General features: G+C 42.3%; 1 protein-coding gene across 3 annotated transcripts in view; it reads right to left on the reverse strand.

Moving 5' to 3' along the window:
• Positions 1-24,198, reverse strand: part of rnf213b (ring finger protein 213b) — a 51,427-nt gene that overhangs the window by 24,792 nt on the left and 2,437 nt on the right. For all 3 annotated transcript variants that reach the window (XM_028567237.1, XM_028567236.1, XM_028567238.1), the window contains exons 3-36: positions 23,094-23,860; positions 22,306-22,461; positions 21,832-22,001; positions 21,459-21,742; positions 21,120-21,367; positions 18,978-19,184; positions 18,683-18,896; positions 18,534-18,589; positions 16,865-17,030; positions 16,630-16,779; positions 15,790-15,888; positions 15,504-15,632; positions 14,061-14,226; positions 13,785-13,952; positions 13,553-13,702; positions 11,771-12,399; positions 10,717-10,876; positions 10,416-10,633; positions 10,181-10,324; positions 9,927-10,079; positions 7,991-9,290; positions 7,594-7,778; positions 7,348-7,500; positions 2,959-6,777; positions 2,723-2,859; positions 2,538-2,636; positions 2,322-2,434; positions 2,099-2,212; positions 1,941-1,987; positions 1,699-1,855; positions 1,310-1,445; positions 891-1,079; positions 669-802; positions 378-553 (exon numbers count right to left, since the gene is read on the reverse strand). In XM_028567237.1, coding sequence (XP_028423038.1) covers positions 378-553; positions 669-802; positions 891-1,079; positions 1,310-1,445; positions 1,699-1,855; positions 1,941-1,987; positions 2,099-2,212; positions 2,322-2,434; positions 2,538-2,636; positions 2,723-2,859; positions 2,959-6,777; positions 7,348-7,500; positions 7,594-7,778; positions 7,991-9,290; positions 9,927-10,079; positions 10,181-10,324; positions 10,416-10,633; positions 10,717-10,876; positions 11,771-12,399; positions 13,553-13,702; positions 13,785-13,952; positions 14,061-14,226; positions 15,504-15,632; positions 15,790-15,888; positions 16,630-16,779; positions 16,865-17,030; positions 18,534-18,589; positions 18,683-18,896; positions 18,978-19,184; positions 21,120-21,367; positions 21,459-21,742; positions 21,832-22,001; positions 22,306-22,461; positions 23,094-23,860 — 11,193 coding nt within the window. The remainder of the gene's footprint in view (positions 1-377; positions 554-668; positions 803-890; positions 1,080-1,309; positions 1,446-1,698; positions 1,856-1,940; positions 1,988-2,098; positions 2,213-2,321; positions 2,435-2,537; positions 2,637-2,722; positions 2,860-2,958; positions 6,778-7,347; positions 7,501-7,593; positions 7,779-7,990; positions 9,291-9,926; positions 10,080-10,180; positions 10,325-10,415; positions 10,634-10,716; positions 10,877-11,770; positions 12,400-13,552; positions 13,703-13,784; positions 13,953-14,060; positions 14,227-15,503; positions 15,633-15,789; positions 15,889-16,629; positions 16,780-16,864; positions 17,031-18,533; positions 18,590-18,682; positions 18,897-18,977; positions 19,185-21,119; positions 21,368-21,458; positions 21,743-21,831; positions 22,002-22,305; positions 22,462-23,093; positions 23,861-24,198) is intronic.

Raw genomic sequence — 24,198 nt, forward strand, 5'->3', positions numbered from 1 at the left:
GTATTGCACAGTGGTTTAAGGAACTGTCTTTATGTTAAGCCTGAGAAAGAATAACATGTACCATTAAAGATCATTGGGAGTCATTCCTAAAAGTTCAGGGATAATACATAGATTATATTAAGAACAATGATTTATATCAATGGGGTAGAGAAACCACACCCCCTGCATAACGTGGTCATATTACAGTAACTTCAAATCTGGATTGTTTTATGTCATTTGGATGGACTCTCATTGACTTGTATGCCTATACTGTATACACATGCAGAAAATACTGCACATATGTGTCACTTTGTATTTCGACTTTAATTTGTTTTGTATAAGTTAAAACTCAATAAACATATTGTTGAAAACAAATGTGTGACTCTTCTTGTCCGTACCCTAAGCTCATCCTTTGACTTGATCTTCATCGAGAGCAGCAGAAAGTCTTGTAGAAAGAGGTGGCTATACTCAGATCTCTCCTCGTCTGAGAGTTTCTGTAAGTGGCTGCCCAGCTTGCTGTTAGTGAAGGTGCTCACAAACTGGACAATCCTCCCTGTGCCATCCTCTTTTGTTACTGAGGATCAGTCATAAGAGCCAGGAAAACATTAGAAACCATATCACACCATATATACTTAATGTGTTCATGAGTTTATACATTTAGCTGTTAAAAATACGAGATCAAGGCAAACCTGGCATGAATTCCGATTCTTCCCACAAGCCTTCAAGGTGCATTTGGATGAGCCAGCTGAACGGGGCAGCGCAGGCTTGTTCTTCACCATCCAACATGAAGTAGTGATTTACAAGCACTTCCTGGTCTGATTCACTAGAAATTGCATTAATCAAAGAAGAACTATGACTTTTGTTGTTTAAAGTTAATGCATGAATTATAAAGAAGTACTAATCCACAATACCTTGGGTTTTGGAGAGGCGTTTGGCTAAGAATCTGTGCATCTGCCAGGATGTCCAACCACAGCTTTATCAGGCCCTGGCTGAGCCTGTTGTCAGAGAGCAGGTCTAGATTTGCATACCTATCCATAATCTCCAACATGCTGGCCAAGATTGGAGTCACAGTGGACTGAAGACAGCGCCACAGCGTATGTCTGTCAGTAAAAGACACAAAAGAAAGCTGCATGTGATCAAATCATCGACTGGAAATACGAAACTACTTTAAAGAGTACACATAAAGTGACAATCTTTCAAAATGTACATAGTGAAATTCTAAGATCCACAACTGGAATTGAATACCCAAAACAAATCACTTGATCCTTTTCCAGTTGCTTCATCTTTATTATTTATACGTTTTGAAGTCATCCTGCTAACATGTCTTCACCTCAGTGTTCCTCCCTCCTGCAGAGCCTGGCGTTTCTTGGCCTCTCTGCTCATCCACTCCTTAGGAGAGCCCATCATTACTTCTCTCTGTGCCATACCCTCTGCCAGCCTACTCAACAACACCTTCTGAAAGTGAGCTTTAATATAGTTGAAATCCATCAGAAACAAGAAAGAAATGCAACAAAACTGATAGAATGGTATTTGCTTATCAAAGCCAGATGTTCTGATAGACAAAATGCATAGACAAACCCTGTCAAATAAATTCTGGCTAGTATCTAGTATTAATATACATAGAATTGGCCAGAATTTTTTTGATCGGGTTTGTCTATGCTATGCATTTTTTGCATAGACATCATATTATCATCTACATTCTTACATGATAATATTTACCTGCAATTTGCACTTGACCGGTTCCAAGAAGAGTCAGAAGGATATGCATCCGCTGCATGCTACGCGATGTCACACCATCGAGGTCCCTCAGCAAACCCACAGCTTTTTGGATACATGACCTGACTAAGGATAAGCTGTGGAGGTGGGCTTTATCTCCCTGTGCACAAACACAATTAAATGTATTTTACGCTAGCACAACACAAGGTTTATTTACATACAAACATTGAGACATTTGTATCTACCTCAGAGTCTTTTCTTTCCCTCACCGTTTCTCCATCTTCACGGTGTTCTATGTATTAAAGATCCAGAAGACAACATTAGCCTAGAGAACAGTGAAGCCCCTGTCCTTCCCATTTGTAACACAAAACTTGTTAATATCCAGAAGATGTACAGTTTCTACCTGACAGTGCAGGGATGAGTAGGTGGCTAATGAGAGTTCCACGGAAATCCAACAGGTTCAGGCTCATGTCCTCTGAATCCCTCAGGTCATCAATATGCACTGACTGCCAGACTCCTTTGATGCAAAAGATAAAAACATGGCTTTAATCCTGTTGTACATCATGTATAATGCAGCCGGCAAATAACCGTAATGCAATAATGATCATATTCCACTTAGTATTCACCTCCTTGGAAACCAATGTACTGCGATTGACTTGGGATCCTAGAAACCTTCACAATGAAAATCACCCAACAGGTCTGATGATTTAGAGACATCAAGTAATTCATGGTGCAATATCTGGAAGCAGAGGAAATCATAAGGACATCTGAAACACCTGCAATGTTATTTTTTCCACTGAGCATGCATAGAATCATATTGCAATTTTGACATTGAGACCTACTTTGCTGATGCTATGAGCTCATCGCTGCAGTCAGATTCCTCAAGGTCCATCTGGATTAACACAATGTGAAGAGAGTGGCCAGCATTTTGAAGGAAGCCCCTGACATAGAAAGAAAAGTAAGATAAAGATTAAAAGACAAAAATTAAATTAAAAAGCGATGCTGCTGCTATCTGAACAGTTAGTACCGTATCTTGTTGCAGAAGGAGACCTCAGTGTCAAACTGGTGGAGCGAAAGCAGGAGGATCCTGTCCGTGTGCAGTCCTACAGCATGGGCTACAACCTTGACATCTAACTTGGTTAGCAAGCTGGAGAATGTCGTTATCTGTGCAAAACCACAAAGTGGACAGGTAAGTCAAAATTTTTTTAAAGATTGTTAAGGAATTATGAAAAAACTAAATTGGAGCAATGGTTTGTGGCCTACCTCTAGGAACTTGCTGGACTCCTGATGCTTGTTCAGGCAATTTTGCAGGAAATCTTGGAGGCAGTGGTGATGTTGCTGCTGGAAGTACATTCTCTGGAGTTGTTCCTTCTCCTGGTTTGCTAAATCTGAATACTTGAGCCTCACCACAGCGTCAGGGGTGGCACAGTTCAACAAGAGACATTTAGCCAAATCGAAGACTTCTTTCTCGTTTTCCCTGGAAGACTGAACATCGTTTTCTGTCTCCATCAGTTCTTCATTCTGAGACATCGCTTTGTTTTCGTCATCACAAACGTCAGTGGATTCATTTTCTATTGACTCAATTTCTTGTTTTGTTCCAGGATTCTCTATGTCCATCGCATCACCCAACTGATCATCCTCCTTATCAGTTACCTCTTTCTGTTCGTCAGAGTTTGAGTCAGGTGTTTCATTTGGTTGATCTTCCGGTGAATCATCATTTTCATTCTGTAGATGTTGTCTTGCTGCAAAGTCTTCAACTTTTTGTGCTCTCCTTTCTAGTGCTTGTAAGAGTGCGCTAGCACAGGCATCGCCATGGTAGCCAACAAAAATGTCAGATAGCTTGAAATCCTCTGAGGCCTCACCTGAGAATTCCTTGACCCACTCTTTCAGGTTGTGGAGAACCCTGTGTTGCCATGGTTCCAGATCGGTACTCCTATCCACCCTGTGTTTTTCAAGCCTATTGATGAGTGGCATTGGAAAATGTTCATAGACCTTCTTTTGGTCCTCCACCACCACCAGTCTGAAGTTTGTATGGACACGACATTTGACTCTGTGGGAACCAAGACCAAGATCAACGTATTGCTGGTTACTGAGGTAAACGTAGTACTGGTTCAAGGCATCGTACAGGCTTTCGTAAAGATTTTGCATGTTGAGGAGGATGACGGTACGGCCGGTCTCCATGCACGTTTTCACCCGGTTAACGTTACGGCAGATTTGGGCATATTCCTGGTCCTTTGGAAATCCCGAGCCAAAGACTATTTCAGGCGGTGGATAGTTTCCTTTGGGAAAGACTTCTTGCTGAAGGATATGGAGAGCTGCATTGTTGGTGGTCAGCAAAAGGAGGTAACGACTCTCCTGGTTGGTGTCATAGTCAAGATTCTTTTTCACCATTTGCAAGGTGCTTGGTCTGGGAATTCCAGTTAAGTTTTGGAGAACGTCTTGGAAAAATATGACTGGATCAAAATCTTCTGGCTGTCCACTGAAGTTACGCAAGATGGCCTCGACCAACTGTCCGCCATCTGGCTCTTGTTGAGTTGATTTGACAATGGCAAAGAGCATTTTGACTAGGCTGTAATAATCCCTTAAACCAAAGAACTGATTCTTTGTGGTCTCATTACAGATCTTCAAGAAGGCCTTTGCCAAAGATGGGAACAGGTGTTTGATTTTCAGGAGAATTTGTTGGGAGGATGAACAAATTCCCTTGGCAGTTTCCACAAGTTCATCTTCACTCGGATCCCATCTCGACACAAATATTCCCCTGTTCATCTTTGCTGGGTCGAGAGCCCAGTTGGAAATGCCAACAAAGCCAACCTTCATGTGTGGATCTGGCTTGTCATTGTCAATGCATCCATCCTCCAAGAGTGGATGAAGGGTCTTCAGGGGCATCTGAGGAGAATCTTCTGCTAGTCCTATCTCATCAAGCACCACCACGGATACATACTCATCCATGTTTTTGTCCTTCTGGAAACGGGCACAGTTCTTGAATGTCCCTATGATGCCCTCTGGACTTGAGTGAGGACTGCACTGGAAGGAGACCATATGAACTTGCTTGAGTTCCTTGAATAGTTCACAGTGGGAACTCTGGCCCTGCATGGCATCAGCAACCACTGTTTTAGCAAGCGACTTAGAGCTGCCTGGCTTGCCAACCAGAAAAAGTGGGATCCTGAGCTCGATGCAAACCACCATGAGAAACACATTCTCTTTGAGTGCAATGTTTTTGGCAATGGTCTCCCTTGTCTTTATGTTCTGAAGGAAGAAGTCTTGACAGGATGAAATCTGTTCCTGCAATGCTGTTGAAGAGCAGAGAGGTTTCGGAAAGTACCCACAAATTACGGAGAGGTAATGTTCTTTCTTCACCAGAGACGGGTAGTAGCAGACTCCAACTGAAAGGGTCAAGCACTTCAGTGTTTTATAAGCCTCAGTGAGATGAGAGCCGTCTTTAAAAAGGACGTTGCTATGCTGGTAAAACCAAACTAGCACTTTCATAGACCTCTCTACATCCCTGAGACTCACAAAACTGCACTCATTCTTCCGACTTCGCATGTATTTCTGGGAGGCTGCCAGCACATTTGAAATGATGTCCTTGCAGTTCACTGGCAAATGATGGTTGTCAACTTGCTTCTTGACAATCTGTTTGATGTAGGAAAGTTCAGTTGAATCACTCAACTGACCAAAGTCCCACACCAAAGAAGCCATGCTTGGAGGCAATGGGTGAACTCTGTACACCAGCTGCCTCAGAGGGACTTTGCCAAGGCGGTCTCTTGTTTCATCTGCCTTCACCCTGTATCCTAAACCTGCACGTTCCAAACGTTCCACCATTTCAGGTGAGTGCTTCCTGTAAGGATTGCAAGCAGCTATTATTTTCAAGCCACTGTCTGCCTTCAGAGGTTCCCCTTTCATTGTTTGGTCGCACAGAATTTCCTTTATGGCAAAAATGGCTTCTGTGGTGTTGCCTTCGTCAAAGAACAAAATGGTGTCTAGCTCGTGCATTCTACGATTCTTCTCAGCAAGTATCTCTGCCTCCCTCACCTTTCTGTAGATCATCTCTGCTGTAGTTCCACCATGTACCTTGACAAGTACCATGTTCTTAATTGGTCTTTCTTCCCTTTGCAGAGTGCAAAGGAAACGGACCAATCGGGTTTTTCCACAGCCGGTCTCACCCATGATGACAACTGGAATCCCACACCGGAATCTCATGTGTATAGCCAACATCTTCATCACATTGTCAGCAGTGAGCTCATATGTTGGGTCTGGATCAAATGTTTCGTCCATGATTCCTTTCTTTGCACCGACAACACATGAAATCCGTTTGATTTTGGCCGGCCGGGACAACTGATCAAAGTCTTCAGTGAGAGAGATCCTCTGCCGTTCCAAATCTTGAAATAGTTTTTGCGTCATCACATTTTCTATCAGGATCTTGGCGCTTCTAGGATCAACTGCATTGAGGGTCTTTCGCCTTGGACATATGCTCACATTAAAGCCGAGGAAAGACATTGAGAATCGGTCTGCGTTAAAGAAAATGTATGGATGAGATTCATTTTCCCAATGCTTACGAATTGTCAGACGGGCAACAAGGTCATCCTCCAGACTGTTATCAATGTGCAGCGTGGGACTTTCATCGGATGTGTTCAGAGACGGTGAGGCAAAATCTCTTGCCATTCGAATCATGAACTTTACAATGAAGCCCTTGAAACCAGGCAGCTGGTCAGCCAGAAAATCTGGATCACAGAAAATTGAGTTCTCACAGTCTTTCAGTTGCACATTGAGGAACCAGGAGAAGTTTTTGAGCTCAGCCCAAGATGGATCTTGCATTCCACAGTGTGACAGAAATTGATCGACACATTCCATGGGATTCCCTATTCTGGATCCTTCCTGGTACTTAAAACGATCCAGATTCTGATTGTTGCTGTAGCGCTTTAAGTATTGCAAAGGTCTTTGAATCCCCTCACTGCAAAACTCCTGCTCATCCATGAGTGGATCAAAAGTCTGTTTCAACCCCCCTCTACTGGCCAACAACTGCTTCACCTCTTTTGGAGGTCTACAATGGATGGTAGGCAGAATATCAAGAAGTCCAAGCTTCATCTGTGTGAGCAAATTAAACAAAGATTCATTAAATGAATTGCAGCCTGAGGTCATTTTTTATTTTGCATTTAAAAAGGGGCACAACCCCTTAATTTGAAACTTTCAAAATTCCTCAAGGACACAGATCAAACTGGTTTAATAATTAAACAATGTTTGCTAATTAGGAGAAATTTAAGGCATTACATTCAGAGATTTATGGGACCCCAAGTTAATACCAACAGGTGAGTATAGATAATGGAATATAAATGCATTTTTTAAGCTTTTTTTAAATGAATGTATTTAGTATTGTATTTAGTTTGGCATTTGTTAACCACCAAGGAAACAGTTTTTACCACTGCATGGTCAATAATGCACACTGCTCTTGTGGCAGACTTTGTTCACTTATTTCTAGATGCTATAAGTGAGTGGTAAGTCATATGAAATATGAGAACATGCTGTTATTGAAAGTTTAAAAAGTTATAGGTTACCAGTCCTGTTTAATGTCTGAAGATACATACAACATGACATTCAAACTGAATTTTGGGATATTTTCTGATTTTAGTTATTTAAAAAAGAAGACGACATGAATACCTCTTTTGGCTGGTGTTGAGAGGGTTTGTTTGTTCTCAGGACCTCAACAGTGATCAAATGAGCAACATTTCTTCTCCACAGCATGCCATGGCTGTCGCTCAAACAGCCCAGAACTAACAGATGGAACAGGAGCTCCTCCAGACCTGAACGAACCTGACAGGTAACAAAGCTGAATAAGAAAAAGACTCTCAAGTATAACCAACAACAGAACAAGTGATCCGTAGAGATAAATGCTTGCATACGTACTCCAGCGGTGTCAATGTGCAGGAGAACAGGGTCCTGCTCTCTCAAGGGTGCCAGTTTTTCTGATAGACTTTTAATCAAGGAGTCTATATCAACACATGCCTCAATCAATCTGATCCTGATATATTTTGATCTGGGAGATGTCTGCCGGAACTTCTCAAACAAACGATTCACATAAAGGGATTTCCCTATTGATAGAAAAACAGATGTACTCCATCAAGAAAAAAATTCCATGAATTTGAATATTGTAAGTGAAAGCCTCTATGTGTAAAAAGTTACGTAATTTTACACATTTTACACAATTTTACATCAGTTTTTACATAACAAACTCTAAAATGATATTCTTGTCACTATTGTATAAGCATTTTGATAATGCCATGCCAATTAGGGTAAGGCTTACCAACTGCAGGGCGCAGAGATGAGACTGTCCAGACTGAGAGCTGATCCGGAGAAACCTGTGCGACAGGGTTTTGTGGCAACATGTTTTGTGTGAAGTGGTGATGCAGATATTTCCTGGCAGTCTCGGCTGTTAGAGTCATACCAGCCTGTACTTTGTTATTGCTAAAGAAAGAGGGCACATATCTGTGCTGGTGCTCAACCGGACTGACTATTATCAAGCGATAATGCGGGTTGGCACTTCTCTCAAGACTCTCAAAGAGCTCCCCCAAGGCCACGCTGACATCATATCCCAGCAGCCCTGGATTGACAAGAGAGTATATCTTCTGCCAGTTCTGTGCGGAACCTTGGCCGAGAGCTCGGCGAAGAAAGATCTCTACCTCTTCCTCTGTGGTTTCCTCTCTGCAGACTAGAACCTCATCAGTAGATGGCAAAGGCTGATCTTGACTCTGCATGTAAAAAGACAGGACGGTGGTAAAAACTTCTGCACTGGGACAGAGCACAAGATTGGGCTTTCCGTCTTGGAGAACCAGCGGAAGGTTCCTGATGATGTGCTGCTGGTCCATTTCAGAGAGGCACGAGAGGAAGTGGGCCAGAGACGAGATGTCCAAGTAGTCGTCGAGGTAGCGTGGCATGTCATTCTTGAATTTACACCAGAGTGTTTCAAGACTGTCCTCATCGCCCTCTGTGGCATCGTCATCACATATCATGACACAGTCATCTTCATCCTCGGAAGAAAACTCCATCAAATCTTCCATTTTCTTTTCAGTGTGTCCTGGTGAAGCTGGTGTTAAGTCCAAAGAAGGAACAAACATCAATTGATCTTCATCGTCATACTCAACATCTTCCAGTTCCTCATGCTTTGTGGTCATACATGCAGCATTAGTGTAAGCTTCTCTGACATCAGTTAGATTGCACTGAGGCTTTATGGGGAAAAGTAAAAGCCATAACTGTGGAGGGACTGGTGCCTGCCGTCGACACACTTTGTGTATCCAGTGGCACAGGTACACCACCTGCTCAGACGTGTAGTGGTTCAGCAAGTTGAAGTTGGAGCGCATCTCACTGATGAAGGCGCGCCATTCCTTTTGGCAGTTCTCCATGGAGTGAGCCAGCTTTTGTAGCTGCTCAGTCACCTCGCCGTTATACGCCATCTCTTTACCCTTCAGGGATAAGAAGGTGGCTTTGATGCACGGCTGCTGCTGTGGGCAGCACTGGACCTCAGCGCACCATTCCCTGAAGAGCATGTTGCCGGATGTTTGCATCTGAAGAAGGATGGTTCCCAGTCTCTGAACTCCTTCAAAAACCTACAGTACATGTGGACAGGAATGAAGACAATTCAGAAAACATACTTTGGGATTTAAGTTGGCATCTTTAGCTTTCTTTGGTTAAAGCTAAAGCTACATTTTCTAACAATGGATCAAATAATTATATGATAACTTTTGAGTTTTGATTTCCTGCACATTTACTAAATGGTTAAGCCTAATCATTCTAATCAGTATAGTTTTTACAGCAGCAGCAGGCATCTGTTTTCAGTAAACTACTTTTGATAAAGTTAGTGCTAGCTGTTGACGAAATGGAAATATTTAGCAGCTACAGAGACCGATATTTCTTCTCAGAAGTTGTGCATAATGTTTCGTTGAAGTTAGTGGAGTCTTAACAACAAAGCTCTTGTTATTCTTTGGCTGACAATGCCATTCAAGTTACTGTAAAACTACTTTGTATCACAATATATACACCGTGTGCTACTTTAAAATGTAATTTCATCACTTAAGAAAAGACAGTATCTGTTGGATAAGAACATTTTTATCTAGCTAGCTTGATAGCTGTTCATATACTATACAACATCATGAAACCACTGTAGATGCTCTGCCATTTGTGTAGTTCAAACATCTACAGTATATGTAAATATTAACCTCTTGCCAATGTACATTTCCACTGACCTCTGTGAACCTGTTGACTTGGTCTCTGCCGTGCTCCCCTTTGGACGACATGAGCATGAGTTTGTTCTGTAGCTCCAGCAGGTCTTCAAGCTTGTAGCTCTTCTCCTCTGAGCCCTTTTTCACGGTGACCTGCACCATGTTATGTAGACATCTCTGCAAACAAGTAAAAATGATAAATATCTTAAATAATTTAAAAGTCCTACAAGGCCCCCAGGAGGTGAACCGGCATAGGGTTAGGAAGCTTGTCCACTTACCTTTTCTGTGTTGTGATCAGACCATCCTATGTGATAAACTCCATGAGCATTAATAGAAGAAGCCAGGGACAGAGAGGACTGCTCCACAGAGCCATGGGTCTCCTTCAGGGCTTTCAGCCAGCTCAGCAAGCGAGTAGACTCTCTCTGGGGTGGGGGGGAAACAGTGGCATCATTGTCACTCTGCCACAGTAACAAGGCTTTATGTTCTGCCTACCAACAAGGGAGAGGTCAATACCAATTTGTCCGGTAGCTTTTCATCTCTGTTTTGGGTCTCCCACACCTGCTGAGCACACTTCATGAACTCCTCAAAGCCAGCATCAGGGGAGAGGGAGTAGAGCAGAGGGGCGTAGCCCATCACTGCATCATGGAAACAGGCCACCTGGTCGATCTCTGTGTCATTCTCTCCAGCAGATATGGAAGCCAGGTCGACGTACACCTTCACATCGCTCATATCTGTTGAGGGGCCAGAAGAGTGAGCAGGCAGGCATCATCTGCATAACTAAAGATAATTTAGATAATTTATGCCAGCGTCTCACTTTTAAGGTGTTCTTTGACCCAGCTGACCAGAGTTTGGCTCTCTAGAAACTCTTCCAGACAGGCAGTGTGCTGCTTGGTGACTGTGGAGAGTTGACGTTTGGCATGAAACAGATCATCGCTAAGGGAACCCAGGGTCCTCTGCTTAAAGGTGTCTTCTTCCTGTTAAACAGCCATGCACATAATTCAAGAATCATACATTTTCTTTAAAAGAAAAGCACATTCAAGAGTGTTTGCTTCTGCTAGACAGATTTAAAAAGTGAATCCATACAGCAGCTGTTCATAATCTCTGGTGGTCAGTGTTTTGTCCACCAAATGTCACTTTTCATCTCCTACTATTCTATTTTATATTTAAATGTACTTATATTGAAATGTAAAATATACATATCTTAAGAAAGTGAATATTATGAATAAAAACTAAAAAGATTTAGAGAGCAGGGCCAGTCCTATGGGCTTAGGGCCCCCATCATTGTAAGGTGTTGTAAGGCACTAATTTGTGTATAGGAAATATTAGTTTAACCCTTGTGTTGTCTCCCCATCGACCATGCAACTTTTTTTTTTTCTGGGTCAAAATTTCAAATAAAATTCTTTTTTTTGTTACGTTTTTGTGACTTTTTTCAAAAAATGTAGTCACTTTTTAAAAATAATTTCGTCCCTTTTTTAAAGAGAAATGTCATCATTTTTGTCACTTTTTTCCAATTTTTCTGTCACAAATTTTCGATGTTATTTTCAATGTTTTTGTCGATTTTTCAGCACTTTTGACGTTTTTTCCAAAAAATGTTGGAAAAAATGTCAAAAAAAGTTTTTTCCAAAGCTTTTTTTTCCAAATGCTATAAAATTGAATAACACACCCAAATTCAATTAAAGTCGTGAACTTTTTTTTAATGTGCTGTTGGGGACTCTTTTGTAGCGACGGGGCCCTAAGCAGCCGTCTTAATCGCTTATGCGCCAGGCCGGCTCTAATCAAGAGTATGTTTTCTTTTGGCTAGCCCAGTGCAACTCAATTCCTTTTTTAATACTGTAATTAAAGTTTCTGTTAGATCACAAGACTATTACCATTTGGCTGAGAGTATCGATTTCCGTGAAGTTCCCAGAGAGCTTCATCTTTTCAGCAATTTTCAGCATAGCGCTGGCTGCAGCCGCTGCCTGGTGGAGCTGTCGATACTCCTGGATCTGACCCAGTCTCCGTTCCACCCAGTTCTCCTCAGGTGTGAGTCCGGACTCACAAACTGTCTCTGACATCAGCCTCAGTTCCTTCTTCATTAGTGTCCCGTCTCCCTGGTCGCCAGACTCCACCAACACCTGATCGATCTGCTTGAAAGTGATGTGTGCATTTGCAATGCCGATGCCAAGCTGGCAGAACTCTGTCAGCAGCGGCGTCCAGATGTCTTCGTAGATCTGTCTCAGGGAGACTGGAACAGGAGCGGAGCAGGGTTGCCTTGTTGACGCCAAAGTTGCAGCTCCCTTGACCCAGTAAGACAGAATCAGGTTGCTGTGATGCAGTTTTTGCATCTCACGGGCCATTTTCTGGGTATTCATACCGATTTCGTACCAGAGGACGTGGGAAGGACTCCCGTTTCTCAGCTTCCCCCCAGCATCAAAGGACTGAACGCGCACCAGTTTGTTCAGGCCCACAATCTGGAGATCTGCACTGTGCTGCTTCTCCAGAGTCAACATCTCAGGAACTGGTTAAATGTTCAGAAAGAAAATGGCCCAAAAAAACAAAATACATAATCAAACTTGAGTGATCTAACTTAACATAATCTTAAACTTTAAAAATAATGGACAAAGCTTCCGTGAAGCCAAAAGTGAAGCCAATGCGGAAGCTCCTTAAAGCTGCATCATCTCTAACTTCCAGCAGGGGGCGACTCCACTGGCTCCAAAAAGAAGTCTGTTTCTATAAAAGCCTATAAGAAAATGAGCCTACTTCTTACTTGATTTATTACCTAAGTAAGTATGATCTCATTTCATAATGAGTTTATGGACTCAGTCACTAGTTTCAAGTCTTCTTCAATACAGCATGATGTTCATTTAGTAAATGATGCTCCCATTTATTTTAAAACCGACAATAAAGCAGGAGATGCTTTAGGACCTGTCAATCAGGACAGAGGCTTAGCGATGCTAACCATGCTAACACTGTGGACAACAAAATAGACCACAACTTGTTTTTGACTGTTTTAATCCTAAACTTTGACCCCCCACACTGTGCATTTTCACTTCATCAAAGTTAATTGCAGGGCTCTCAAGTTTTGAACAGAGTTCAGAGTGAGATTTTGGCGGCAGGGGTTTGGGTGGGGACGGAGTCTGATCTGATAAATGACACATCAATTCGTACAAATCAAAAACTCTATAGAGCCGTGGGCTCTACTGAACTCAAGCGAACTGTCATCCGCTCTCTCTCCCCTCAACTGGAACAGTGACAGGACGTCATCACTCGCAAAGTCACTTGTCACTCAATCTCAGGCAAAGTCACAAACAGCAACGAAACCTCAAACTTAAGGTAAAGTTTGCGGATTTATTAAAACTCCTCTGGATGAGTCGCTTCAGAAGGGTTGAAAATCAACAACTTTCTCTCTTTAGCATTTAGCTTAGCGCAGCGCCATTGCAACCATAAACAACACCGGCTCATCCTCCCCAGCTCCACTCTGTCATCGAAATAATAATCACATCCAGTTGCAAAAAGCCAAGGTGGCGACGCGCGTATCGCTACACCCGAGGCTTCGAAACCGCAGTCCACAAACCAGTGGGTGAAGTCACGGATGCTATGTCCATTAGTTTTGCAGTCTGTGGACATAATTCAGATTGGTAATGGGGTTCTTTTTTCTGAGTTATACTAACCTGTGAGGCTTTCTGCAACCTTTGCTATCATCTTTATCAGAGTATCCATCTGCTGTTTCCGCTCCAGGAAAACCTTCAGCTCCTGGTCTCTCTGAGCCAAAACAACGTCTGCATCGACAGGAACGCTCTCAGATTTGTTGTTTTTCTTGTCTGTGAAAGACACAACGACCACAGTTTTTGTAGTAATCACAGAAGGCTGTTTGGGATGTTAATGCATGTAAACGGTTCATACACTGTTGATGAAGTCTCTTAAACTGCTCCTTATGTTTCAGGCAGCTCTGCAGGTGTCCCAGGACCACGTGTCCCTGAAGCAGAGCGTCCACCAGAGATTGCAGTGCAGTCAGACAGCTGTGGACAACTTGTCCTGCAGTATCGTCCACCTGGATCGACTTCCAATCACCTGGGCCAAAAAAAAAAAACATTGTGACCATTATAACACTTTAATAGCCCTGAGTAAATAAGGAAAGAAAAGCATGAATGACTGAAAATAAATGATGAAATGAAGTACTGTGAGACAGCAGGTGGTTGATGGCGGACTGTGGATCGAGCAGCTGGACTACAGGGTTGTGTCTGAATCGCGCTGCGGATTCAACCACAACAGCAGACAAGACAACCTCAGGGGGGGCCTTCCCCTTAGAGCTGAGACTCCGCATCAGGTCTCCCTCCTGCCCTCTCTAAAAACAAGAAGGGATGATCATTTTTTTCAACTTTTACTATTATTTTGCTCTTAATTGACCAGCTTGGTTAGAGAGAAAAATTTATGAACAGGGCCTGAAATTAACATCCGACAACGCGTCACATGCGGGTGAATTTTGCCATTGGCGGGTGAACCTGTCAATCTACCTGCCACGTTTGCGGTTAGCCAATGAGAATTGAGTGATTCATTAGTTGTTTTTTTGCCACTGTTGAGCTTTCACATTTCAACCAAGTCTGCCTTTTCCTTGGATTTGAGCTAAAAAATGTGGCGGCACGTCACTGGGGGTGACGAGGCTTGCTGAAACAAGTGACAAACAAAAAGATGAGGATGAATCAAAGAAAAGTAAAAGAAGACTTTCTAATACCAAGGGGGGCGGTCGGCGAACGGCAAGGTTCCTAAGTGGCTGATTTACACCAGCAGTACAAAACAAATGTACTGCAGTGACTGTCTGAGTTAAATCCATTTGGGAATGTTTTGTTCTGGTAATTAAACCTTTATTTAACCAGGTAAATGTTGAAATGTTGTTCGGAGTATTTGCTGTTGTGCCGAGTGCAAAGGTATTCTCTATTCATGTTTACTCTGGATATGATTAGGACAGTCCAGGCCTGTATTGACACGTTTCATATCCGTTCCTGTTGATTTCTTGCCTCTTGGGCCTATGATAGCCTCACATCTATTTCTGAAAATGACAGCAGCTAGCAGAAAAATTTGGCAGGCATATTGGATAACATCATATTAAGTGTACTGTTACATTGTCCACCCTTGTACAACCTGTCAAGCCTAGTGTTTGATTGGAGGGGGAATAGTTGGTGGAAGGTACAGTGCAGGGCAAAGCAGAGTTATTTATTTCAATTTATTATGTAATCCTGGTAATGTTTACCAAGAGGTTTTAGTCCAACCCTGCACACAACCTCTAGAGATTCATGTAAATAGGCAATACTGCACATTTAACTCAAAATATTCTGTGTATTGTATGTCGTATTGTGTATTCATAACAAGTTCAACAACGATGCTCGTGCATTTCCTGTATTTCACCTTTTATGAGGCAAACAAAAATGGCCTTGTAAAAAGCCTGTGTGGCATGTGTGTGATTTTAAATTCCACCAGCCAGTGGCCGGTGGCGAAAAAAGTTAACATCAGGCCCTGCTTATGAACATCTGTATGCACAATCTCATTAACAGAGATATTTTGCCCTGGGTAAGCATGGATGATTGTCGAAGGTACATCACATGACGTGTGAACATAAATGTGTACCTGGCAGATTGCCTTGATAGCAGACTGACACAGCTCGTCGAAACAGGTCTGTACAACATCGCCGCTTTTTCTTATAGCTGCCAAGGATGACTCAAGGCAGCAGACCAGTACTTTATCCTCGTCACTTGCCTGGGAAGAAAACAGTTGAGACACGCTGTAAACGGAAAGCATTTCTCTGCTGCCACTAGATTCCAGGGATCTCTGCTGTTCTGAGTTTGAACCTCAGATGTCACTAAAACAAGACGAATAATGTCCATTTAACACGGATCACTAAACGATTACCGACCTTGGAAATCCTCTTCATTAGGTCTTTCTTCAGACTCAGCCTCCAACTGGATGAAACCTCTTCAAGAGCGCAATCCACCTTCAGCAGCGAGTCCCACATCTGATGATCCAACACATTTAGAATTATAAGAGGCATTACAGGGGTCAAACCTGATTTAGCTCCATGATTCAAAATAAATACATATGGCTCATCATGTTCCTTCTGAAAACAGTCAATTCATCTATTCATTGTCATAGGTAAAAACATTTGCAGCACAAACACCGTAAACATTTCTGTTTTTTCCCGTTATCAGAGTCTAAATCTAAATCATAATGCAAACTGCAGTGATCACAAAACATACCCCAACACTTGGCTGGTTGGGTAAAATCTGAGTGAAAAGGCTTCAGAAACAGATATTTTTTTGTTTTGGGTGAAAAACTGATATGATGTGAACGAACCTAGTTTTATACAGTCTGTAGAGGCTAAGCCCAAGCTTTAAAGCCCTGAGGTGCTGTTCCATGGGTAGAGTAATTGACGCACTTTTTACCTTTTTGATCAATGAAAGTCCAAGTCATAATTGCAGATAAAACCTTTGGTTCCATGTATTTCCATGAGATCTTAGTTGGGTTTTCAGACAAATCACTGCTTGTATGTACGCCTGTGTAGTGTTGTGGTGTTGGTATGCGCTTGTCTGCGTGTGTGGTCAAAAACTGTATGTGCTTCAGGGTTGCACCCGAGGAACCAAAGATTGGTTCCTATTTATACCAAGGGCACTAATTGGCTCTTACAGACTTTGGTACAAACTGAGCGGTAAACGATAAGAAATGAAGCCAAAGTCAAAAATATTCTGTTACTGTGTACCTCAATTTCCTTTGGATAATTGAGTGATTTTGACGACGTCAAAAGGTTTTTTTGCAGCAAACGATCCCTCCACTCGCTGATTTGCTGCTGCGCACCGTTAAGTTCAGCCAAGAGTTTCTGCCTTAAGCTCTCAAACTCATCGTCAGAGGACTGAAAAGCACAAAATGAATACAGTGAATTTGAATTGTTGTCCCATAATGAGGCAATCAGAGCAACTCATTAATAAGATGATTACCTCTTTCCTCTGTTTAGCATCTAAAATCTCTGCCAATTTCAACACCAGCTGGTAGGACAGGATGGCAGCGTGGTAGCTCTGGACGAGTCGCACAATCGCACATGTGCTCTTCATCACACGGACGCTGCTCAGGAAGGCTGGCCTGATGGTTCCAGATTCAATCATTCTACAGACACCGAGCAAAAGTTACAGGGAGCACAAGTAAGTAAGTATGTACGTAGGTAAGTAAGTACATAAGCAATTAAGTAAGTAAGTAAGTACATACAGTACAGGCCAAACGTTTGGACACACCTTCTCATTCAATGGGTTTATTTATTTTCATGACTATTTACATTGTAGATTCTCACTGAAGGCATCAAAACTATGAATGAACACATATGGAATTATGTACTTAACAAAAAAGTGTGAAATAACTGAAAACATGTCTTATATTTTAGATTCTTCAAAGTAGCCACCCTTTGCTTTTTTTGATAACTCTGCAAACCCTTGGTGTTCTCTCAATGAGCTTCATGAGGTAGTCACCTGAAATGGTTTTACCTTCACAGGTGTGCTTTGTCAGGGTTAATTAGTGGAATTTGTTCCCTTATTAATAAAAAAGCAAAGGGTGGCTACTTTGAAGAATCTAAAATATAAGACATGTTTTCAGTTATTTCACACTTTTTTGTTAAGTACATAATTCCATATGTGTTCATTCATAGTTGTGATGCCTTCAGTGAGAATCTACAACGTAAATAGTCATGAAAATAAAAAGGAAACGCATTGAATGAGAAGGTGTGTCCAAACTTTTGGACTGTACTGTAAGTAGGAAAACTTTATTAACTATTATTTAAAACTATTTATAAAGCACCTGTCACCAGGGTTACAAGGTGCTGTACCATGCAACATTGAAAAAAAAAGAAAGCAAAAAACAGAAAGTAACAACTTTTTTTTTAAACAAATGAAAACAAAGTAGCGCTGAGCGATCCTCGCGCTCTGCGCATGTCGGGGGTAGCGGCAGTACGCCAGTCGACGCAGCCGTGTATTTCTATGACCTGTGTGTGTCATTTTTTAGGCCTTTATTTCTGACAGGACAGCTTTAGACATTAAATGGGAGAGAGAGAGAAGGGGGATGACATGCGGCAAAGGGCCTGACCTTCTCTATATGGGCGCGCGCTCTACCAGGTGAGCTACCCAGGCACCTGGAAATTACATATTTTATATTGTGCACTACTTCCTGTGTCCACTTTATGGAGCTAGAGAACACACACTAATACGTCTTGTTGCTGCATATAATGTGTAAACCATACATAAATTTCAGGTAAATGGAATGATTTTGGCAGGTCTTACTTCCTGTTGCCAGTAGGTGGCGCTATGATTATAACTCATTATTGACTTGTAGATGTCCCCAGGCCAGGTCTCTAATAAAACATCACTGACTTGGGGCAGATTGGACAATGTATAGTTTAGTTACAAACCACTTCCTGGTTCGCGTCATTATATGGTAATTTGACACCTGGCCACGCCCACACCGCTGGACGAGAGTGCAAAAGCTTAGCAATTTATCTTTGGCAAAGGCTTTAGATTGTACTGACTAATTAACCACTCTGGTTTTAAGCCTTGATTTCGGGTCAGCAGAACTCTGTGATCTCTACACCACAGTGCATCGTGGGAATATTTCAGATGTCCTTACCTGTCCTTCTCTTTGTCTACCTTCAGCAGTATGTGGGTCAAGGTTTTCTCGGTGAGCTGCATGCAAAAGAAATATCCCAAATTATCATTTTAAAGAAAAACTAAAGTTATTTTGAATGATAAATATTGTCAGGTGTAGATTTTTTCCACCTTTACATTCTCCTCTGCTCTGTTGTTATCCCTCAACTCTTCACATCTCAGCAGTCTGTACAGCAGACTCTGGATCAGGTGTTCTGCAGGTATCCCCGTCAGGTCTGAAAACTCAGGAAGATCCTGAAATGGGACCAGAGATAACCAGCTCATCGGCAGCAGAGGCATCTCTTTCGCCAGAGATAAGTGTTTCTGGATCAGACTCAGCATTATCCTGCGAAAAGAGGAAAGTGGTATTAAAACAAAACGTGATCCACTATTTCAGGGAATGAAAGTTTCTTTGAGAACAACTCACTTTCTTTTGTCAGGGTGGGACTGTATCCTCTCCCTGAACTCCTTGAATTTGACACGGTCAAGTCCTGACCAGTTCTCCTCCTCCACAGCTGGACCCACTTTCATGGCGTCGGCTCCTGGCTGTCTGAGCCTGAAGAGCAGAGGAACGAGCAGGACGAGCTCGGACACTGAATGCTGCGCACAGATGTTCATCAGACCCAACACAGTGCTGAAGGGAAGACACAGAGAGAGACAATGTGTTACACAAAAGGGTTAAAGTAGGCCTGAATGATGCAGCACCTTCGATTGATTAGTGAATCTAATTGGGAGTCTCATACATCAGTGTTTCTCATTCCTTTAAAATAACGCCAAATATTTATTCAAGTTTTTCCCCTATTCACTCTCAGCAGCACACCGCTGTGAGTCTATGCACAAGGCAACTGTCACTGGTGAGTTCACACGTCTGTAAAAATAACTGGTAAAGTCATTTGAACAGGTGAAGATAGTCACCTATCGGTCGGTAGCCTGCCGGTTACAAACAGGCTCGGTAGTGGACGACGCGGTAACGTGCTGCAGATCCGGTGTTTTTAGCTGAGCTAGACAGAGAATATTCGGTGATGCTGATCTGCCATCATTGTTCTCCGTGAAGTTGACTGAAAGTGAATGTAGCCCCACTGTGTGTTTTATGTGGACTGACTGCGTTGGACTCTGTTTAAAGCTACATTGTGTAAGAATTTCTCCCATCTAGCGGTGAAATTGTATATGACCACCAACTGAATATTACTTTCTAGCCCCCATTCCGAGCGCATTTCAACTCCTACGGTGGCTGAACCCGAAATTAGCTCTTAGCATCTTAGCATCGTTTACACGCAGCTGTTCTAGCCACTCGGTCCGTCCAACGCTTATCAGTTCAATTTTCTATGCACAAACGGACATTTGGAAAAACAGAAAAATAGGTTCCAATATCCAATTTTAAAATTTTTTCCGCCTTGACAAATGAAAAAATTGGATATTTAAACTGTTTTTCCAATTTTCTGTTTTTATTCAGAGGATCAGAAATTTAGAAAATTGCGTCTAGGCTCCAATTATTCAATACTGAATAACTCAGTTTGGTTTCTTTTTGGTCCAAATGCAGTTAATGGCCTGCATATTCCGCAAAGTAGAGATGAGAGAATACCATTGCAGTATTGAATAATTGGAGCGCAGGCACAATTTTGTAATTTTCTCAATTTCTGATCCTCTGAAAAACAGAAAATTGGAAAAACAGGTTAAAGATCCAAATTTTTTAATTTGTCAAGGTAGAAAAAAATGAAAAATTGGATATTTGAACCCATTTTTCTGTTTTTCCAAATGTCCGTTTGTGCTTAGAAAATTGAACTGATAAGCGTTACACTGACCCCACTCCAATATTAACTTTGGACTTGTTGCTTTGCCTGTCGCGTTGTCGTTTTAATTCTCTTTTTCGCTTCCCTGGCGAGTAATCTCCCCCCTGGCGTTGGTCACGGTGCCACTGAGTTTAAAAGCGCGAAAGGCGTAGGTATGTCCCTCTTTGGCTAACGTATTTTAAAGATGGAGGCGCTACATGGCGGCTCGCTCGTATGTATTCTGAATGATTCTAAATGTCAGATTGTACGGGTACGAGAATACTTTGATTAGTTGGTGGAAGTAATTACACATGAATGAGCACATAGTGTATTTGTGAAAGAACAAAGGGGGTTTTGCTAAGAATCAACTCAAAAAATTACACATTGGAGGTTTAAAAAAATAGCCTTTAAAAATGTTTGTCTGCAACCGGTCATATGGTAACTCATGGGCTCTGACTGATTTGGCGTGCAGTTAACACACCATTCTTTTTGGTTTAATGAAAACTCAATTCCTGGTAATTGCTCCTGTTTTGGAAGAAGGAAATAACAAGTAGCAGGTAAACTAGCTTTAAAAGTGAGTTTTCTTTAAGCGTTTAGTGGATAAAGACTTTAAAGTAGTAAGAAACAGTTGTTAGGGTTCCCCCATCTGCCAGATCCCACTTTAACCCCTGGTTACACAATGCCATTCAGCAATACCTCAGGTAACGGTACGTGTGATGACTGCTTTTTAAATCATTCTGGAAGATTTCTGAAAGCTTTTGAAAAACCTTGTAAGAGGACCTCTTTTTTGCTAAACTTACAATTGTGGATTTTGGAAAGAACTAAGCAACACGTCCAGGTTTTTCTTGTCCATTGTGACCCCAGAGGACACCAGGAGACAAAGCTCAGCCCAGTCTTTCACTCCGAGGTTGATCCTACAATTCCTGGTCACCATGAACACAGACAGGCCCTGAACAAGAGGACTGGTGCTCCTCCAGCTGCCTGGGAGTTTCTCCTTTGGCTCGCCTTTTAAGATCTGAACCAAAGTCTCTAAAATCATGTCTGATGTCTGTGAATATGAAGAACATTTGGTTACTGGAGGAACATTAGAGGTAATATATAACGAAGGCTTTGAATCCAACTCTTCTTGTTGCACCAACCTTGACCATGGGAGGTCGGGAATTGTCTGGGAATGATATCCTTGTAGGTGCAGAACCAAGACTCATCATGAAATGGTTCAAGCTGTCACACAGGCTCTCTGTGCTCTGTTTGTCTGATGGGGACCATTTCTGGAAGATTCTGTCCAGCAGAGTTCTCGCTGAAGTCTGCCAGGCGTCTGATACCTCTACACCTTTTGATCTCGACCAGCCCAACATGTTAAGGCCAGATTGCCAAATACTTTGCCCGTCCAGACGAGTAATGAAGCCTTCATAAAGGTGCAACTCTAGATGAAACACAGTCAGATATATGTTAAAGACACAGAGCTACAGTGGTGTGTTGGTATATTAAAGCTAGACGGTTTGATTTCCTTACCTTTAACGTTGGGATCCAATGGAATTTGAACTTGTCTTATGGCAACGGCTGGAATCTCTTTGACTCGTTGCTTTACACCATACCAATAGGTCCAGATTTCGCCTCTCCTCAAGTTACTTTCTTCAACAGAAAGACTTGCTTCCACCAGATATCCTCCCTGTTTTTGCCCACTAAACATAAAATATTGAACATTTGTTAGAATGATAAAATCCGCAGTGAAGTATGACAGTATCAGGACAGAGGTGTGATTTAAAAAATTTTTTGGCTCTGTACTCCAGCACACTGGTTTTAAAACTGATGTTGTTCACAGATGTATAACCCCACTGTTTCTGGCTGATGTTTGGAAACAGGAATGTTCCCCAAACAAAACACACTGTTATACACTGTTAATACATTTTAAAATACATCCCTTAACTGAGAGACAAAGTAAAAAAAGGGCCACAGGTACTAAACACCCTGAAATGAAATACTCACACAAAATGTGTCATCTTAAAGGGTGAATAACCTTCTTCATAACACATTCGAAGCGTGTCAAGGTCTTGGTTGAATTTAAACTTTTTGTCCAGCACAGCATAGATGTGAACGGTGAACATGGGAACACCCGGCGGAGGTCTCACTGGGCTTCGATCACTGTGGAGAGAGAGAGAGAGAGAAGAATACGCCTTTAAGATCCCACACATTATGAGACAACAGGGCCCCTGGGCACAGACAAGTAAGAGGCCCCCCACCCTGTCTACATAGGAACAAGACACCCAAAGAGTTTCAGATTCTAATTTTAGTCACTTTGCATCCCTTTGTGATTGTTTTGCATCCATTTGTAGTCATTTTACTTTTCCATGTGGTCGTTTGCACCCCTTTGTGGTCATTTTAAGACAGACTTGGACATCACTACGGTGTCTGCAGTATAAAATCCCAGCATACAACAGTCTCCATGTGGTCATTTTGCACCTCTGTGATTATTTTGCATCTTTTTGTGGCTGTTTTGTGTCTCTTAGTGGTCGTTTTGAAACTCCTTGTGGTCATTTTGTAATTTTTTTCATCTATTTGTTGTTATTTGGTTTCTCTAGTAATTTGGGGTTGTTTGTTGCTGGTATGTGTATAATTCTTGGTCGTTTTGTGTCTATTTTCAGTCATATAGTGTCTCTCTGTGATCGTTTTGTGTTTTTTTCAGTGGCATTTTGTCAGGCACCCTGACCCCTTAGCCTTCTGGGCTTCTGAACTTCAACCACAGTATTTCATGTAGTTGTTGAAGTCATTCTTACCGTGAGCTTTGGGAAGTTTCTGTGGTTTTATCTGCTGCTTTGGAGGCTTCCATGTTGGACTGTTTCTGACTCCCACCCTCTCCAGACACAACTTTGGCGTAAGACATCGGTTTGGCATCTTTTTTGGCTTTGGAGCCTGCGGGATCAGCTGAGACTCCTGCAGAAGGATTCTCCTCTTTAGACTTTGACTCTTTCTCTGGGTTTTGCTCCTTGACTACATCTGATGGCACTCTGTCCTTGTCTGGATCTTGATTTTGCTTTAATGGAGTCTGAACAGCGCTGTCTTCTTGCAGTTTGGGTTCAGGTGTGTGTTTGTCTTGCTTTAGCTGCGTCTCAGCAGCGTTGTTTGTCTCATCTGGAGTCTTCTCATCGCTTGTGTGGTCTGGTTTTGGCACAGGGACGTCCGTCTGTGTTTCCTGGTTGTTCTGAGAAACGACTGGAGTTTGTGTGAATTTGTTTTGGCCTTGATGTTTCTCTGTTTGAGTCTGAGCCTGCACCATTTTAGCATCTTTTCGGCGTCGCTCTTCACTGTTGTGCACAGTTGGCAAGCTGTCTTCCACTAGGGGATCCACATGTTGTGTTGCTATGGACGCACTCTCCTGAGTTTGGCTGCTTGTGGTCTCCACAACCTCCATCTCGCCCTTTTCTGTGTCTTCGCTTTTGACGTTTGCATCTCCTTTTGCATTTGAGTTGTTCTTTTTTCTTCTTCTCTTTTTCCTCCTCTCTTTGTCTCGGGCCTTCCTGATGCCACTCCCTGGTCCTTGTTCCTGCAATACACATTAACATAACCTTTAACTGAGGATCACATATCTGCTGGGGCAGGGCAATATATTGATATTATATTGATGGTGTCTTCAGGTAAACTGACTGGATGCTATCGCTATTTCACTTCCTGCCAGGCGGCTCGTGTGAAAATAGACTGGCGGGTGTCTTTAGCTAATTGCTCGCGGAAGGTAGCTGCGCCTCGGAACACAGAGCAGACACGAAAAATCGGGGTAGGTGTCGTCTTTTCCTGGTTTTAAAGGCTGCATCACAGTAAAGTCATGTCATTTTCTGAACTTACCAGACTGTTCTAGCTGTTCTGTTATTTGCCTTTACCCTCTAA

Source organism: Perca flavescens, chromosome 21, assembly GCF_004354835.1.
Source record: "Perca flavescens isolate YP-PL-M2 chromosome 21, PFLA_1.0, whole genome shotgun sequence".
In the NCBI taxonomy this organism is placed as follows: Eukaryota; Metazoa; Chordata; class Actinopteri; order Perciformes; family Percidae; genus Perca; species Perca flavescens.